This window comes from Ovis aries, chromosome 12 (assembly GCF_016772045.2).
Source record: "Ovis aries strain OAR_USU_Benz2616 breed Rambouillet chromosome 12, ARS-UI_Ramb_v3.0, whole genome shotgun sequence".
NCBI lineage: Eukaryota > Metazoa > Chordata > Mammalia > Artiodactyla > Bovidae > Ovis > Ovis aries.
This window is the reverse complement of record NC_056065.1, coordinates 32689099-32707552: the sequence shown is the minus strand read 5'-3', so window position 1 is coordinate 32707552 and position 18454 is coordinate 32689099. Positions and strand designations below refer to the sequence as shown.

The 18454-nt window shown below is 36.8% G+C and overlaps 1 protein-coding gene across 4 annotated transcripts in view; it reads right to left on the bottom strand.

Moving 5' to 3' along the window:
• The window catches only part of AKT3 (AKT serine/threonine kinase 3), a 281577-nt gene that overhangs the window by 201805 nt on the left and 61318 nt on the right, over positions 1–18454 (bottom strand). For 2 of the 4 annotated variants that reach the window (XR_009595810.1, XM_060396454.1), the window contains exon 3: positions 512–13215. The exons of the other annotated variants lie outside the window; for them this stretch is intronic. Coding sequence is in view for 1 of the 2 variants with exons in the window: in XM_060396454.1 (XP_060252437.1) it covers positions 512–563 (52 nt within the window). In the remaining variant the exon portion in view is untranslated. The remainder of the gene's footprint in view (positions 1–511; positions 13216–18454) is intronic. 4 annotated transcript variants of the gene reach the window in all.

The following is an 18454-nucleotide window of genomic DNA, read 5'->3' as shown; positions in this document are numbered from 1 at the left end:
AAATTTAAGGGTGTCATCACAAAGGTATATTTAACGTTGTTAAATAATCCTAATCAGACCCAGGGATCGAAACTGGGCCTTCCGCGTTGCAGGCAGATTCTTTACCACCTGAGTCACCAGGGAAGTCCCAAGAGTTTTATTCTTGTGTTTCAGCCCCTCTTGAGATACTGTGCTGTGCTGTGCTTAGTAGCTCAGTCTTGTCCGACTCTTTGAGACCCCATGGACTGTAGCCCACCAGGCTCCTCTGTCCATGGGGGTTCTCCAGGCAAAACTACTGGCATGGGTAGCCTATGCCTTCTCCAGGGGATCTTCCCAACCCATGAATAGAACTAAAGTCTCCCACACTGCAGATTCTTTACCAGTACATTACCAGGGAAGCCCTGTACCAACTAAAGCAGCCTTAAATAAAGATCCTTGGAACCAACGATGGGAAAAAGGAAGTTAAAGTTTCCATCCCTCTTCTCAGGCACAAAATTGGCAGAAAGCAAATATCTGAAATGGTTAAGTGTACCTTTGGCATATTTTCCTGCAATCTTTTCCAATACACATTTTTTCTCCGACATTCAGATATTTTTTCTATCAGTTTCAAGAAATTCCTGCCTCTTCCATCACGTTGTACCATCTCGATCTGCTGTAACTTCCCCAAATGCTCCATATTTCAAAGTTGATGATCTTCCCTTTACCAGCACCTGATGTCAGCAAGGCAAGAAGCATACAAACAGTCAAAGGAATAAGTGAAAAGCTATGCCTAAACCTTTTAAATTTTTACTGAGTTGTCCAGAAATTTGGGGTTTTTTCCCACAAAATGGCTCTAGTAGCATTCAGTTCAGTTTAGTTCAGTCGATCAGTCGTGTCCGACTATTTGCAACCCATGAATCGCAGCACGCCAGGCCTCCCTGTCCATCACCAACTCCCAGACCTCACTCAGACTCACGTCCATCGAGTCAGTGATGCCATCCAGCCATCTCATCCTCTGTCGTCCCCTTCTCCTCCTGCCCCCAATCCCTCCCAGCATCAGGGTCTTTTCCAATGAGTCAACTCTTTGCATGAGGTGGCCAAAGGATTGGAGTTTCAGCTTTAGCATCAGTCCTTCCAATGAACACCCAGGGCTGATCTTCTACAGAATGGACTGGTTGGATCTCCTTGCAGTCCGAAGGGCTCTCAAGAGTCTTCTCCAACACCACAGTTCAAAAGCATCAATTCTTCGGCACTCAGCTTTCTTCACAGTCCAACTCTCACATCCATACAAGACCACTGGAAAAACCATAGCCTTGACTAGACGGACCTTTGTTGGCAAAGTAAAGTCTCTGCTTTTCAATATGCTATCTAGGTTGGTCATAACTTTCCTTCCAAGGAGTAAGCATCTTTTAATTTCATGGCTGCAATCACCATCTGCAGTGATTTTGGAGCCCCCCAAAATAACGTTTGACACTGTTTCCACTGTTTCCCCATCTATTTGCCATGAAGTGATGGGACCAGATGCCATGATCTTCGTTTTCTGAATGTTGAGCTTTAAGCCAACTTTTTCACTCTCCTCTTTCACTTTCATCAAGAGGCTTTTAGCTCCTCTTCACTTTCTGCCATAAGGGTGGTGTCATCTGCATATCTGAGGTTATTGATATTTCTCCCGGCAATCTTGATTCCAGCTTGTGCTTCCTCCAGCCCAACGTTTCTCGTGATATACTCTGCATATAAGTTAAATAAGCTGGGTGACAATATACAGCCTTGACGTACTCCTTTTCCTATCTGGAACCAGTCTGTTGTTCCATGTCCAGTTCTAACTGTTGCTTCCTGACCTGCATATAGGTTTCTCAAGAGGCAGGTCAGGTGGTCTGTATTCCCATCTCTTTCAGAATTTTCCAGTTTATGGTGATCCACACAGTCAAAGTTCAGGTGTCTTTAATTTCAGTCAACACAATTTTGTTAGATTGTATTGTGATAGCTGTCATCTCACTGTACATCTGTTTAAAAATCAAAATTAGTGAATTTTTGAGAGCCATTTTAATATTAAAGATAGAAGAATAAAGCAACATTTTGGCATATTATGCTTTATTATCTCAAGAAAGGTAAAAATGCAACTGAAAAGCAAAAAAAAAAAAAAAAAAAGATTTGTGCAGTGTATAGAGAAGGTGCTGCCACTGATCAAAGTGTCAAAACTGGTTTGTGAAGTTTTGTGTGGGAGATTCCTAGTCGGACAATGCTCCATAGTCAGGCTATGGACCAGTTGAAGTTGACAGTGATCAAATTGATACTTTAATTGAAAACAATCCACATTATACCACATAGGAGGTAATCAATATACTCAAAATATTCAAATCAAGCATTGAAAATCACCTTCCTCAAGCTTTGTTGTGTTAATTGCTTGGATGTTTGGGTTCCACGTAAGTGAAAAAAAAAACCTTGACCGTATTTCTGCGTGAGATTCTCTACTTACAGCAACAAAAACATTCCGTTTTTAACACAAATTATGACAGGCAATGAGAAGTGGATACTGTATAATAACACAAAATGGAAGAGATCACGGGACAAGGGAAATGAACCACCGCCAACCACAACAAAGGTCAGTGTTCGGCCAAAGAAGATGATGCTGTGTTTATAGTAGGACTGGAAGGGAGTCCTCTATTATGAGCTCCTTCTGGAAAACCAAACGATCAGTTCCAAGTACTGCTCCCAGTTAGACCAGTTGAAGGCAGCACAGGACAAAAAGTGTCCAGAATTAGTCAACAGAAAATGCATACTCTTCCAACAGGATAATGCAAGATCACATGTTTCTTTGGTGGCCAAGCAAAAACTCTTCCAGCTTGGCTGGGAAGTTCTGATTCATCTGCCATATTCATCAGACATTAAACCTTCATATTTCCACTTATCTTGGTCTTTACAAAATTCCCTTAACTGAAAAAATTTCAACTCCTTCGAAGACTGTAAAAGGCACTTGGAATAATTCTTAGCTCAAAAAGATAAACTGTTTTGGGAGGATGGAATTACGAAGTTGCCTGAAAAATACCAGAAGGCAGTGAAACAAAATGGTCAATACATTATTCAATGGTGGTCCTGGTGAAAATGAAAAAAATGTATCTTTTATTTTCACTTAAAAACCAAAGAAACTTTTTGGCCAACACAGTAAATATCTTGGCTACTAGCTTAAAGTTATAGTAATAACTTATAGGGCCTTAAGTAGTATATGAAATTAAAATATAAGCAATGTTTAATTAAAAAAACAGGGAATATGAAGATAAGCTGATATAAGAATAATCCTTGGAGATTTGCTTTTTGTAAAGAGACTTACATATTGGCTTAAGAAAAATTTTTTCTTTCAGTATATATACTTGGTAGTTCACATAATATTGTTCTCTTAAAACCCAATTTTGATCCTGTGAAGGCTGGTATACAAAGGAATGGTTTCTCCCAGAACAGATAACCATTTCATCATGTTACATTCCTCATCAAGACTCCCCAGCAGGTCTCTTTTTGCTACATCAAATTCAAACTTCAACAGATTAGAAAATTATGTAGCAGAGCTGAACAGGAACAGTTGAGACATATTAGAGAGGACAGCAAGAACTTTACCCCTAGAATCCCATCTTTCTTCATGAAGCCTTCTATAAAGTCAAATGGAGAAATAACAACAAACCACTTCTTATACTAATATAAAACAAGGTGGTGTTAGTCACTCAGTCATGTCCAACTCTGCAACCCTGTGGACTATAGCCCACCAGGTTCCTCTGTCCATGGAATTCTCCAGGCAAGAATACTGGAGTGGGTAGCCATTCTCTTCTCCAGATGTTCCCAACCCAGGGACTGAACCCAGGTCTCCTGCATTGCAAGCAGGTTCTTAACCATCTGAGCCACCAGGAAAGTCCAATATCTGAAAAAGGTTAGTGCTTATTTCCTATTTCCTTGAATTATTCTCTACATGTTTCATATATTGGTCTCTTTCCTGAGTAGATTACAGAAGCTTGGAAGTAGATTATGAAGTCCTTATGTAGGATTTGCCTCATTTCTACTTATTGTTTCATCCTGGTTACTAACAGTATACTCTGATACTCCTAAAATCCTATTTTGTATAATACATTGTAGAGTCATCCTACATCTAAAGACCATGTCTAAAATTTACTTACTTACATCGAGTACCTAATATATAATGTATAAAAACTTTCACTAGTTTTCAATATGGAGTTTTCATTTTTCTTGGCTCTTTGTACTTATCGTAATTAGCATTTATCACAATGGATAACTGTATATATAAACTGAATATATTTATCATAAATAAGTATATTTACATGACTAGCTGTTTAATACCTGTGTCTATATTTGATTTTAAGTTCCGTGATCAGCAGCACTCAACCAGGAGTGGCGATTTTGCTCCTCATCCCTGGTGGATATTTGACAACAGCTAGAGAACTTCCCTGGTGGCTCAGACCATAAAGGATCTGCCTGCAATGCAGGAGATCTGGGTTTGATCCCTGGGTCAGGAAGATCCCCTGGAAAAGGGAATGGCAGGCAACCCACTCCAATATTTTTGCCTGGGAAATTCCACAGAGAGAGGCACTATAGTCCATGGGGTCACAAACAGTCAGACATGACTGAAATGACAGTACACCACGCACACACACACAAATATACATATAAATGTATATATACACATACATATACATATATATATACACACACAGACACAGATACTTCCTAACTATGTACTTAAAGGGCTTGAGAACAGTGGCACCCAATACAATGAACAAAAACAACTAGTACAAAACATTTTCAGCTCTAAATACACACAAATATGACTCCTTGGAGCATAATGATTCTAGAGCTATGGTGGGGATACAGCAAGATGATCTTAGAGTATCTTGTGCAGATAGTAAGCATGTGCTCAAAGAACAATGGAGACAATGTGAGGATTAGATGGTAGTGACTGATGTATCAATATTAATTTCTTAATAGTTCAACTCTTTTATGTATGAGAATGTCCTTGATTCTAAGAAAAATTCATCAAAGTATGCAGAGATAATAAGGTATCCTATACTCAAATGGATCAGGAAAGAAATATTCTTCTGAATTATTCTAATTCTCTGAAATATTCTTACAACTTTTCTGTTTAAAATTACTTCAAAATGTAAATTAAAAAATAAATTAAATGTGAAGGTTTTTATATTTGTATTCCCTATTTGCATTTTGATACAGATTTATTGGACAACTAAAGCTCTTAATAGTTCTAGTGATAAATTGTATTCATTTGCTAAAACTCAATAAATACTGAGTACTCCATTCTATGACAGGCACTGGGAATATAATAGGAAAGAAAAATGAACAAAAATCACTGCTCATGAGCTCTATATTTTAATGGAGGAGAAAAGAATACATAAAATGTTAAGTACTGATAAGTGCTAAGAAGAAAAACACAAAACAGTCAAGGAAGGAATATAAAGAGTTTGGAGAGGATAGGGGAGCTAAAGTTTTAGATAAGGTAAATCAGGATGGCTGCCATTGCGAAGGTGATTTTTAAGGAAAATTGAAAAGATATGAGGAAGCTAGATGGAGATATATAGGGGAACAGTTTTCTTGACATAGAGAACAATAAGCCTTCGAGATGGGAACACAGTTAAATTAAGGTGCTCCTTGAACTGCTAAGGCCTCTGAAACAACTGGCAGATACAAAATCAATTCATAATCTTCCATCTTTCTGTAAATTCATGTTTTAAGCACTGCTCTGATTGAAATATTACATTTTTAAACACAACATGGGCTTCCCTGATAGCTCAGTTGGTAAAGAATCTGCCTGCAATGCAGGAGACCCTGGTTCAGTTCCTGAGTCCAGAAAATATGCTGGAGAAAGTATAGGCTACCCACTCTAGTATTCTTGGGCTTCCCTTGTGGCTCAGCTGGTAAAGAATCTGCCTGTAATGCAGGAGACCTGGATTTGATCCCTGGGTTGGGAAAATCCCCTGGAGAGGCTGCCCACTCAAGTATTCTGGCCTGGAGAATGCCATGGACTGTATAGTCCATGGGGTCACAAAGAGTTGGACACAACTGGGTGACTTTCACTTCACTTCACTTCAAACACAATATATTTTTAAATGAGGAAAAGTATGTTAAGAGATGAGAGGGAAATGAAGTAAACGTTAACCAATAACCATAAGTCTCTATATAAAGATGCTCAATTTTATGTGTATCTTAAGAGAATCAGTTGCTATTTTATAATCACACCTATCAGCAAGGTAGCTAGACTTCTAAGATATTAAGGAACAAACCTCTATGGATTAAATATTATTTCTTTAGACAATAAATAGTGTGGTTAGAATGCATCTCCTACATTAATGAAGGCACCTCACGTTTATATCATGATACTTCTAAATAATTTACCCTGATACTCCCAAACTGCACTGTAGCTACATGATATGGTTTTACACTTAAGGAGGCCCATCCTGTTAGTTGAGAAAACACCTGATTAATAGAGGCAATAGCTTCTAACCTAGCAATATGCATCCTCAGATATGAAGGCTCATGGTTAAACTTGATTTTTCTCTATTGTCTAACATATCACGTTTTATGTATTTATCTTCTTTATTGGTTATTTCCCTCACTTGTATATGAGCTCCATGAACATACAGGTACTCAATAAATATTTGACTGAATTTAAAAAATGAACAGATGGAGAACAGCTGACTGAGGCAAGCCTCAGCTCCCACTTTGGTAAGCACTTCCCCTTTACTTACTCTAAGTACTTACTGAATCCCAAACATCAAAACTCAGAATTGACAAAAAAATCTTCCCTGGCTACTGAAAATTCAGTCAAGCAAGGAACGAAAGTTTGGAAAGATTTCCTAAAACCCTGGGGATCATGTGTCAGTCAGCTGCACTATCAATATGTACCTATGAAGGAACAGTCCCAGTTACCTACATAGGCCTAAATAACACAGATCACCCCGTGACTTTAGTCAGAGGTCTAATGATCTTGCTCCACTTGATCCTTAACATTTAAACACATAAAATGGCTTACTGCATGCAAGGTACACCTCACCATGCCTGACACATAGGAAGGATTTAACGGTAGCCACAGAGATACCATCTAATCTAGAGACAGTTTTTTCAAGGCAAATAATATGAATGCATCTTAAGGAATGGAGTAATATATATTCATTTAAGAAACATGGTATTTTATTATTGAAGACAAAGCGCACAAAATTTTAGTTCCTTTATCTCAGAATCTTTCCTGCTGCCTGAATTGGTCCAATTCAACGTCTCATAAGAAATTATGATGTTAAGATAATTTCTTAAAGTCAAAATAATAGATGTTTGTCAGTACACCTGATAACTGGAAGTGAATAAAGCATCTACAGTTTCTCCCAACTTTCAAAAGAGTTAAGTGTAGTAGCTTCATAGTAATTCTGAGTTTCTAAAATGTTCTGGCACATATTGTGAAATGGATAGATTTTAAATATGTTTATTAAAATTAGTCTTTCATTCCAGAGGCAAAAGAAAATCATTTATTCTCAGGCTAGATTGATGATCATCTGTTCTTAAAATTTTTTCATGTCAACAGAAAATACTAAAAACCATAAACAATGAATTTACTATGCATACTTTTAATTGCTGACTATGAAACTCCTTTGTAATGATGTGATCAAGCTAACACACTATTTCACAGAAGCAAGGTATTTCAGGATGGAAAGACAATGTCAAAATTATCTTTTTTATCTGACTTATGTATAATCAAAGATTCACCTCTACAGATGGCTATCAAAGCATCCAAAAAAATATTTCCATGTTAACAGAGCATATTATGCTCCACAAAATGGACTATTTTCCACACTATTAATAAGGTTCTTAATGTATTTTCCTCCAAAAATGTCTTTTTGATTGTTAAGTCTTCTCAACAGTTACTTAGTAATTTCAGAAAATAAGTAAGACAGGAATGGCTAAAACGCTGACCTCAGCACATCTGGCAACAAAAATTATGCATGGCAAGGTAAAGACTGTTAACACTGTATTTAAAATGTAAATCTCATCTTCCAAAATCATTCACTTACTGTTCCAGAAATATTTCTAGAATGAACCATAGCTTTCAGGTTTGGAGCCAAGATTTACAGTGAAATTCAATGTTGGCTTACAGATATCTGTCATTTACTTTCTTTATGACATAGAGACAGACTTATCTGAATAGAAAATATTTTAACAACTTATGAAAGCAAAAAAATTATTCAATTATGAAATGAATTAAATATCAAATTTTCCTACTGAATGAAAAACTATCATCTTTCCATCTGTCATTTAATACTGCCTATTGTTTACTAGAATTATATGGATAACTATGTATTTTTTAAATTATCCAACTTAATGTTTATTTTATTATGTTGATAATTAACAAAACAAACAGTTAATTTCTATATCATCATTTTACTGCTAGTTCTCAAAAGTGAAGCGTTTATTCACTAGGATTTTGTTTCTGGAGATTCTAATCACCATTAACAATCCTGCCAATTAAATTATTTAAAGTTCACAGGCCCAAAATAAACCTCTAAATTCATTTTTCAAACTGGTAAGCTATACACAGAAAATCCTGCTATCTTTAAGACTCAGTATTCACAGGTAACTAAATAATAATTCAAATTTTACAAAAATTTAATTAAATTAATGAGAAAGTAAGAAGTTTATTGTAAGTCACTTGAAAGTTCACCTTATTAACTTAAGGCTTAAGTTCAGAGCCCAGCTGGAGCAAAATTCTCCAGCAGTCCCCTCATGAGTATCTGTCTTTGTCACCATGGGCTAAAAAGCAAGTCAACTGACAAGGAAAACTGCAATAGATTCAGCACAGAGTTGGACACAACTGAAGCGACTTAGCAGCAGCAGCAGCAGAATAAGGAAGAATTCATAGAACAGATGTCCATACCAAAATTCTTTGTAGAATATTCAAGTTTAAATAAAAACAACTGTGGTAATATAAAAAATGTTCAGTAAATCAAGTTGGGAGGCTTCTAGAAATGCTAGATCCTCTAACTCTATGCAAATTTTAAAGTAAGATTATTAAAAGAAGAATTAAAGGGAAAGTTTCCTATATACATGAAATGACAAACTGCCAACTGCGTATCATACAATTTTCAACATATTTCAAAGACTTTTTCAGCTTTACTGAGCTATAAGTTGTATGATATTAAACTGACTTGGCATGCACAAATATATATATATATATAAAGTAATATTCTGAATAATTTCTAGATGAGAATCCTAAGGAATATTATATTTACCTCCTTTATAATTCTAGAATTTACACATCACCATAGCTCAGTTGGTAGAGAATCCGCCTGCAATGAGGAGACCCCAGATCGATTCCTGGGTAAGGAAGATCTGCTGGAGAAGGAATAGGCTACCCACTCCAGTATTCTTGGGCTTCCCTTGTGGCTCAGCTGGTAAAGAACCGCCTGCAATGCAGGAGACCTGGGTTTGATCCCTGGGTTGGAAAGACCCCCTGCAGAAGGGGAAGGACACTCACTCCAATATTCTGGCCTAGAGAATTCCACGGACTGTATAGTCCATGGTGGTCACAAAGAGTCAGACAGGACTAAGCGACTTTCAATTCACTTTCCTTTAAGGTTTAAAATCATATTCCCTCTCAATTTGTTTCATTTTAGATGCAAATACCACTTTTCATTTAGTATCAGATGACATAAAAAAGCAGAGCCTTGGAGCAGCGTCTCAGAGCTATCTGAGGTGCTATCTCCCAGGCTGCAGCCTCAGTTCAGTTCAGTTCAGTCGCTCAGTGGTGTCTGACTCTTTGCGACCCCATGAATCACAGCACGCCAGGCCTCCCTGTCCATCACCAACTCCCGGAGTTTACTCAGACTCACGTCCATTGAGTCGGTGATGCCATCCAGCCATCTCATCCTCTGTCGTCCCCTTCTCCTCCTGCCCCCAATCCCTCCCAGCATCAGAGTCTTTTGCAATGAGTCAACTCTTGCAGCCTCATTTTGCCCCAAATAAAACTTTTGCAACTCTCACATCGTGCATCTTTTCTTAGTTGACAACTGCCAAGGAACTCGCTTGGGAAATAGATTTTAATGCATACAGTTTTGTCTCCGAAGTACCATAGTGTTTTAGGAACCCAGTTATTAGTTGTCTCTTAAAATTGTGTGTGACTGCTATATTTAAAATGGATAACCACAAGGACTTATTGTATAGCACATGGAACTTTGTTCAATGTTATATCACCATCTGATGGGAAGGGAGTTTGGGGGAATATGGCTGAGTACCTTCTCTATTCTTCTGAAACTATCGTAACATTGTTAATCGACTATACTCCAGTAAAAAATAAAAAGTTTAAAAAGAGTGCACAGCCTTCACATTTATATTTCATTCCATTAACCTAACAAATCAGCAGAATACTGAGACCAAGAGAAATTAATTTGAACACTCTCCAGCGGCTGGCTCTGCAGCACAACAGAAGCATTTCCATCCTGAATTTGTTTTACTCTGCAGATTTCTGAATGATAGAAAATTTTAGATTTAGACATTAGATTATAATCATACAAATGTTGGGAAAAATCCAACTTTTAAAAGAGGGAAAACAAAAATCTCTAAGTCATTACTTGTCTCTATTTGCAAAATTCTTAACTCAAAATTTCCTCTACCAAGGTGTAAGACACTATTTTAGTAACAGAATGGTTAGTTCTTTTTTTAATCTGCTATCATAATCAAGCAGTATTCAGAGAGTAAGACTGGAAGGAAGGAAATTAGTCAAAATGCAAACACTGAATCCTTATGAGAGAAAAACACAGCTAAAGTAAAAAAACACATATCTATATGTGCTGTGCTGTGCTTAGTCATTCAGTCGTCTCCAACTCTTTGCGACCCCATGGACTGTAGTCCACCGGGCTCCTCTGTCTATGGAGATTCCCTAGGCAAGAATACTGGAATGGGTTACCATGCCCTCCTCCAGATATGTGCTGTTTATATTAATATATCAAAAGTAACCATAAAATATTTGGGGGAAATCTTCATTCAAGGGTAATCTGAGTTAAACAATGTGTACTGAGAGTATAATCCCCTAAACTCTGGATTACTTTAATCATGTTAAATATAATACATACATATGCTGAGGGGAAAAAAATGGCTGTACTTTTAAGGAAAATTTTTACTAAATATATGTCAATTTAGAAAAAAGTATTCATGATAATATTTTAAATATAAATCATTAAATCCTGAGTACTGACTTCCAGAAAGCAAACTTACTTTAAAAATACACATTAACAAAGAATGATAATAAAAGAAAAACAACCCAAAAAGTCTATATTTAACTGGCTGCTCAATCATTAGAAAGGTGCCCCATAACTACCATATGTTACCCAAATATGTTATCACACCTACAATTCCATCATATGTCTCCCAAGAAATTAATTAGCTCTAACTTTTTCAACTTTGACAAAAACGTCTGCATCAGTCAGATTACTAGCTGTTACAAACATTTCAAAATTCAAAGCTTTCTTCAGCTTATATTTAACCTTTTAATTACTATTAATTATTTAGCAACATGCAGAACCACATTCATTAGACAGATGTCTAATTTTACAATTCTGAATAATGTAAAGTCATTTATATACATATTTACTTTTGGTACACATTTGCTTAGTTAACTTTAAAAAATAAAATTAATCTAAGTTCTAAAACTATTTACCGATACATCACTTCACATCTATGTTTAGGTTAAAGAAGAAAATACCTAAAATTTTCATTTTTTTCAAAAATCTAAAAAGTCTTAACAAGTTGAGGGCATATGACTTATGGTAATAAATGAATTAAGTGATTAGAAAGTTTATATATAAATTACAAAAAAAATCTAATAGAACATGTTAATTTTATAGATTTTATAATCTATCAGTAGTAAAAAGAAAGTGGCTAAGAAGGGAATTTTCATAAATATTCTTTATCAACTGTTTTAAAAGGAGAAAAAAAATCTATTCCTGTTTGATTTTTAGATCACTATCAGTTCATGCTATCCTCAACCATATAAACCAGTTTCCATCCCCACTATTTTATTTAAACTACTCCATTAAGGCTACCAATGGATTTCATAAGTACCCATTCCACAAATATTTATAGAGCAATGAACACCACAGACAAAAATTCTGTTTTCACAGAGCTTACCTTCTAACAGGAATGAAAGAGAAAACAAAAATAAATAAATTAGTCGTATAAATAAGTCAAAAAAATGGTGTATTAATAGTGGCAAGGGCAAGTAATTTCCTAATTCCTTTGTTAACCAAACAAAAATCAAACCAACCACAAATAAGGAAAGCTTGCACTGGGTTCAGTAAAGCTACATACAACAATGCTGAATTCTCCTTTTAGTTATCTCAGCTAGCAAAATAATGGATAACCTAAAAATCATCTCTATCTAGTAAGGAACTACATTTAAATTCCAAAGTCACTACTTCTAGGTCGAAATAAATATTCAAGTCAATCAGAATGAGGGCAGCCATAGGAACAGCCAACAATTTCCTGCTGGTAGCAATAAGTCTTTTCTTAGTGATTACTGAAATTTTTTGCTACTGCCAGGGAAAATGACTCCTATGAATTATACAATTTTTGAGCTTAAAAAACCTTAGAGATATCAGAAGTCCTCTAGGGAGCTTTCCTTGACCTCAAGAGGATTTAAGCATTTCTTTCTCTTTATTCCAAAATCTCATAAAAGTAAGGAACAAAGTTCTTACTTATCTTTGTATTCCCAGAACCTATCTCAGATCTGGCAAAAGAGTTTGAATAGACATTTCAATGGCACCCCACTCCAGTATTCTTGCTTGGAAAATCCCATGGATGCAGGAGCCTGGTGGGCTGCAGTCCATGGGATCACGAAGTCGGACACGATTGAGCAACTTCACTTTTCACTCTCATGCGCTGGAGAAGGAAATGGCAACCCACTCCGATGTTCTTGCCTGGAGAATCCCAGGGACAGAAGAGCTTGGTAGGCTGCCATCTCTGGGGTCGCACAGAGTCGGACACAACTGAAGCGACTTAGCAGCAGCAGCAGCAGACATTTCACCAGTGAAAGTACTGTTTAGTCTGGGAATCCCCTGGCAACCTAGTGGTTAGGATCCGGTGCTCTCACTACTGGGTTCAATCCCTAGTCAAGGAGCTAAGATCCTACAAGCAACACAGTTGTTGTTCAAGACTTGTCCAACTGTTTCTGACTCCATGGACTGCAGCATGCCAGGCTTCCCAATCCTTCACAGCACAGAGGGGCAAAAAAAAAAAAAAAAAAAGAAAAAGACAATCAGTCCAATAACAATAAAACAGAGATTCAAGTCGAAGGTTTATAATTGTTGTGAAATTACTTGTATTATGGATAAGTACACTGCTCTCAACCAAGGAGGAAGCACATTCATTTGTATTCGCTAAGTATTTATTAAGGTCCTACCATGTGCAATGTTATGTCAAAATACATACATAAAATGTATGGAACTGTCATGGTCCCTACTATCACAGGAAATACATTCAAAGGGGGAGAAAAGTAATAAAAAAGAAAATAAACAATAATTTTAGATTTCAATAAGTTCTATGACAGATATTTACAGGGCACGTTGATAGAGACTGTACCACTTTTACTGGATTCTCAAGGAGTACTTTACATAGGATGTATTAAGACTAGACCTTAGGTAGATATTGCTAGAATACAGTAGGTAAACAGATTAGATTTCAATTAACAATGAATATTTCTGTGTCTCATGTACTATGGTCCTAGCATAAATAAAATCCAATCTCAGCCCCAAAGAGCCTGAGCTCTAATAAAGGAGCAACATACACTGCTCTGCCTATGGAGAACACACAAGGTTTATGGAATCACAGAGAGGAGCACTCAGATGACCTAAAAGTAGTTCAGCATAGAATAGGTAATAATGAAAATACAAAAAAACATACATTTTGAAGAGCCAACAGAACAAGATAATAGGTGCACAGAAGACTGAAAGAGGAGGAAGATATATATCCATGGGAACATTTTAAATAATTAACTAAAATATTAAAGATAGGTGTTTTCATTCACTAGTAGCAAATATTTGTGATTCACTAATACATACGTTTTCTGAATGTTGAGCTTTAAGCCAAATGTTTCACTCTCCTCTTTCACTTTCATCAAGAGGCTTTTTAGTTCCTCTTCACTTTCTGCCATAAGGGTGGTGTCATCTGCATATCTGAGGTTATTGATATTTCTCCCGGCAATTTTGATTCCAGCTTGTGCTTCTTCAAGCCCAGTGTTTCTCATGATATACTCTGCATATAAGTTAAATAAGCAGGGTGCCAATATACAGCCTTGATGTACTCCTTTTCCTATTTGGAACCAGTCTGTTGTTCCATGTCCAGTTCTAACTGTTGCTTCCTGACCTGCATATATGTTTCTCAAGAGAAGAGTGAAAAGGTTGGCTTAAAGCTCAACATTCAGAAAACGAAGATCATGGCATCTGGTCCCAGCACTTCCTGGGAAATAGATGGGAAACAGTGGAAACACTGTCAGACATTATTTTTGGGGCTCCAAATCACTGCAGATGGTGACTGCAGCCATGAAATTAAAAGACACTTACTCCTTGGAAGGAAAGTTATGACCAACCGAGATAGCATATTGAAAAGCAGAGACATTACTTTGCCAACAAAGGTCCGTCTAGTCAAGGCTATGGTTTTTCCAGTGGTCATGTATGGATGTGAGAGTTGGACTGTGAAGAAAGCTGAGAGCCAAAAAAATTGATGCTTTTGAACTGTGGTGTTGCAGAAGACTCTTGAGAGTCCCTTGGACTGCAAGGAGATCCAACCAGTCCATTCTAAAGGAAATCAGCCCTGGGATTTCTTTGGAAGGAATAATGCTAAAGCTGAAACTCCAGTACTGTGGCCACCTCATGCAAAGAGTTGACTCATTGGAAAAGACTCTGATGCTGGGAGGGATTGGGGGCAGGAGGAGAAAGGGATGACAGAGGATAAGATGGCTGGATGGCATCACCGACTCAATGGACGTGAGTTTGGGTGAACTCCGGGAGATGGTGATGGACAGGGAGGCCTGTCGTGCTGCGATTCATGGGGTCGCAAAGAGTCGGACACGACTGAGCAACTGAACTGAACACATACATAATGTAAGTAATAATGTCACGTTAACCTGACAGCCACGGACGGGCCTCCTTGATGGCTCAGCAGGTACAAAATTCACCTGCAGTGCAGGAGACACAGGAGATGGGGGTTCAATCCCTCGGTCAGGAAGATCCCCTGGAGAAGGAAATGGCAACCTGCTCCAATATTCCTGCCTGGAAAACCCCACTGACAGAAGAGCCTGGCGGGCTACAGTCCAAAGGGTCACAAAGAGTCGGACACAACTAAGCACGTAGGCACGGCACAGCATGACAGCAGAACTGAGAGTCTGCAGAGAGAATAAAAGAGGGTTAAGAACAGAGTAGGGATGAGATACAGTCACATGTGGTGGAAATCAAAAGACAATGTGCCAGTAAAAGAACACTTCAATACGGGCATGAACCAAGAAAGTCAAACGTCAAGGAGGCCTAAAGATGTGCATTCCTCAAGGGCTGGTAGCTCATCATGTTAAATGATACACACTTCTGTGCAAAGTAGTAAAGCCCGCTGAATATGGAAAAAGGACATCATCAGCTGTAGAGAAAAGTTTTATCATTTCTAAGCCCTAGTTAATCATAAATAATCACCACAAGGAACATAAAGACTATGAACCACATTCTCATACCATCAATTTTATGATTTTGGAACCATGCCTACTATTTATTAGAAGAAATGAACACTGTATATAAGTGAATAAAGCACTGTATAAAAGAGTAAAAATTAACTATTCATTTTCAGCAACAGATAACTTTCAAATAATTTATTTTCATATGAAAACATTCCAAGTTAAAAATGTCTCAATAATACATATTAAAAAGAAAAGAGTTCTTTTCATTAAGAGATGCATGAACATGCATAAAGAATGATGTGACTTCTGAGATCGGCTCCCAAATAATTTAGAAAGTAAAGGAATAGGTGAGTGTATAATAAAATAAAATTGGCTATGAGTTGCAAATTTTTAAAGCTGGTATTGATTGCATGGGTGTGACTATTACTCCTTTTGTACATGCTTAAAGTTTCTTCTTAATAAAAATATTTTACTACCTAAGAGCAAACAAAAACAAACATTTGTATTCATCCCAACCGCACAACAAATAATTTTTACAAGGTTCTGAAATTAACCTCAGACTGTCAAAAGGAATGAAAATACAATTTTTTATGGAGGAAGGTTGGAAACTTGGCTTATAAAATATATAAAAGGGAAAGCGGAGACAAAATCCAGCTTGAACAACTTACAGAATCTAGCTCTGATTTCATGAAAATTTAAATTTTAAAATGCTATACACTGAAATTTTTAAATATTTAGAATTAAATCATGAAAAATAAATCCTGTTTCCTCCAGAAGGTTAAGATATTTTTTTCACAATACATATTACAGGATAATTAAATTACTTAAGGTAAAAGATCTGTGACAATCTTACATAGTGACAGAGGGAGGAGACTATACCTAAATTTGCTTCAAGTCATTAATTCTGATATATTCTTTCCTGTTTCCTAATTTCCACTGTACCAGTTTTTCCATCCAAATAGTTTCAGTTCATTTCAATGTTACTTATTCCAGGAGTCTGACCCCAACTCCACACAGCAGGACAGAATGTCATACTGTAGCCTCCCACAGAACCTTTTGTTATCCCTATCATATTAAGCAGTTCATTTTAGCACCATGAAGGAAAGGATCATGTCTTTAAAAAAAAAAATTATTGAGATACAATTCATATACCATAAAAATTACCATTTTAAAGAATACATGTTTTGTTTTTAGTATATTCACAAGGTTGTGTAACCATCAGTACTAACTTCAGAACTTTTTCATCTTCCAAAAGGGAAAGCCTGAACCCATTAGCAGCCTTTAGCTCTCAATTCCCTCTTCCTCCTCGCCCTAACAATCTGCTTTCTGTCTTTTATGGATTTGCCCATTCTGGACATCTCATATAAATGGAATCATATAATACATGGCCTTTTGCATCTGACTTTTTTCACTTAGCAGAAGGTTTTCAAGGTATATCCATGGTAATAGCATGTGTATTTCATTACTTTTCCAACTAAATAATATTCCATTTTATGGATTATCCCACATTTTATTTATTCATGTAAGTTACTGGACTTTGGGTTATTTCCACTTTGGGGGCTTCTATGAATAAAGCTACCATGAACATTCATAGACAAGTTTTGTATAAACATATGATTTCAATTTTCTGGGGTATATACCTAGATATGAAACTGCTGGGTCACACAGTAACTCGGTTTAAGTTTTCAAGGAACTGCCAAACTGTTTTCCAGAACAGCTGCACCATTTTACAAACCCACAAGCAGGGTATGAGGGTTAACATGTCTTCACATTCTCACCAACACTTTTCACTGTCCATATTTTTGACTAGTGTCATCCTAATGGGTGTGAAGTGGTATCTCCCATGATTTTGCATTTCTCTGCTGGCTACTGACGTTGAGCATTTCGTCATGTATTACCGGCCATTTGTGTATCTTCTTTGAAAAAAATGTCAATTTCTATCTTTGGGCCACTTTTAATTTGGACTATAGATGATTTATAAAAATTCTTGATATACTCTGGGTGCTTTATCAGGTATATGATTTTCAAATATTTTCCCCCATCCTGTGGATCATCTTTTCACTTTCTTAAGACAGTCATTTGACACGTTTTTAATTTTGATGAGTTCCAGTTTTTCGGTTTTTCACTGGTTGCTTGTGAATTTGATACCAATTCTAAAAAACTATTGCCCAGCTCAGGATCACAAAGATGTACTCATTTCCTTCTAAGAGATGTATGGTTTAGTTGCTAAGTTGTGTCCAACTCTTTTGACTTCATGGACTGTAGCCTGCCGAGCTCCTCTGTCCACGGAATTCTCCAGAGAGAAATACTGGAATGGGTTGCCAGTTCCTTCTTCAGGGGATTTTCCCAACCCAGGAATTGAACCCGGGTCTCCTGCATTGCAGGCAGATTCTTTACCAACTGAGCTATGAGGGAAGCCCAAGAGATATATAGTTGTAGCTTTCATGTTTATGTCTTTAATCAATTTTGAGTTATTTTTTGTATACAGTATGAAGTGGGGATCTAAACTGATTCTTCTGTATGTGAAAGTCCAGTTCTCCCAGCATCATTTGTTGAAGACTATCCTCCCGCAGTGAATGGTCTTGCTACCATTGTCAAAAATTTACCATAGTTGTATAAGTTTACTTCTCAACTCTCAATTCCCTCTCATTGACCATACGTCTATCCTCCATGTGTCTTTGACTGCACCTAACACAGAACCTGAAATATGGAAGCATGCAATAAAGATTTAGTAGGTGAATAAATAGCCTTTTGTCAACAATAAAGTAATTAAAGTGTGAGCTGAAC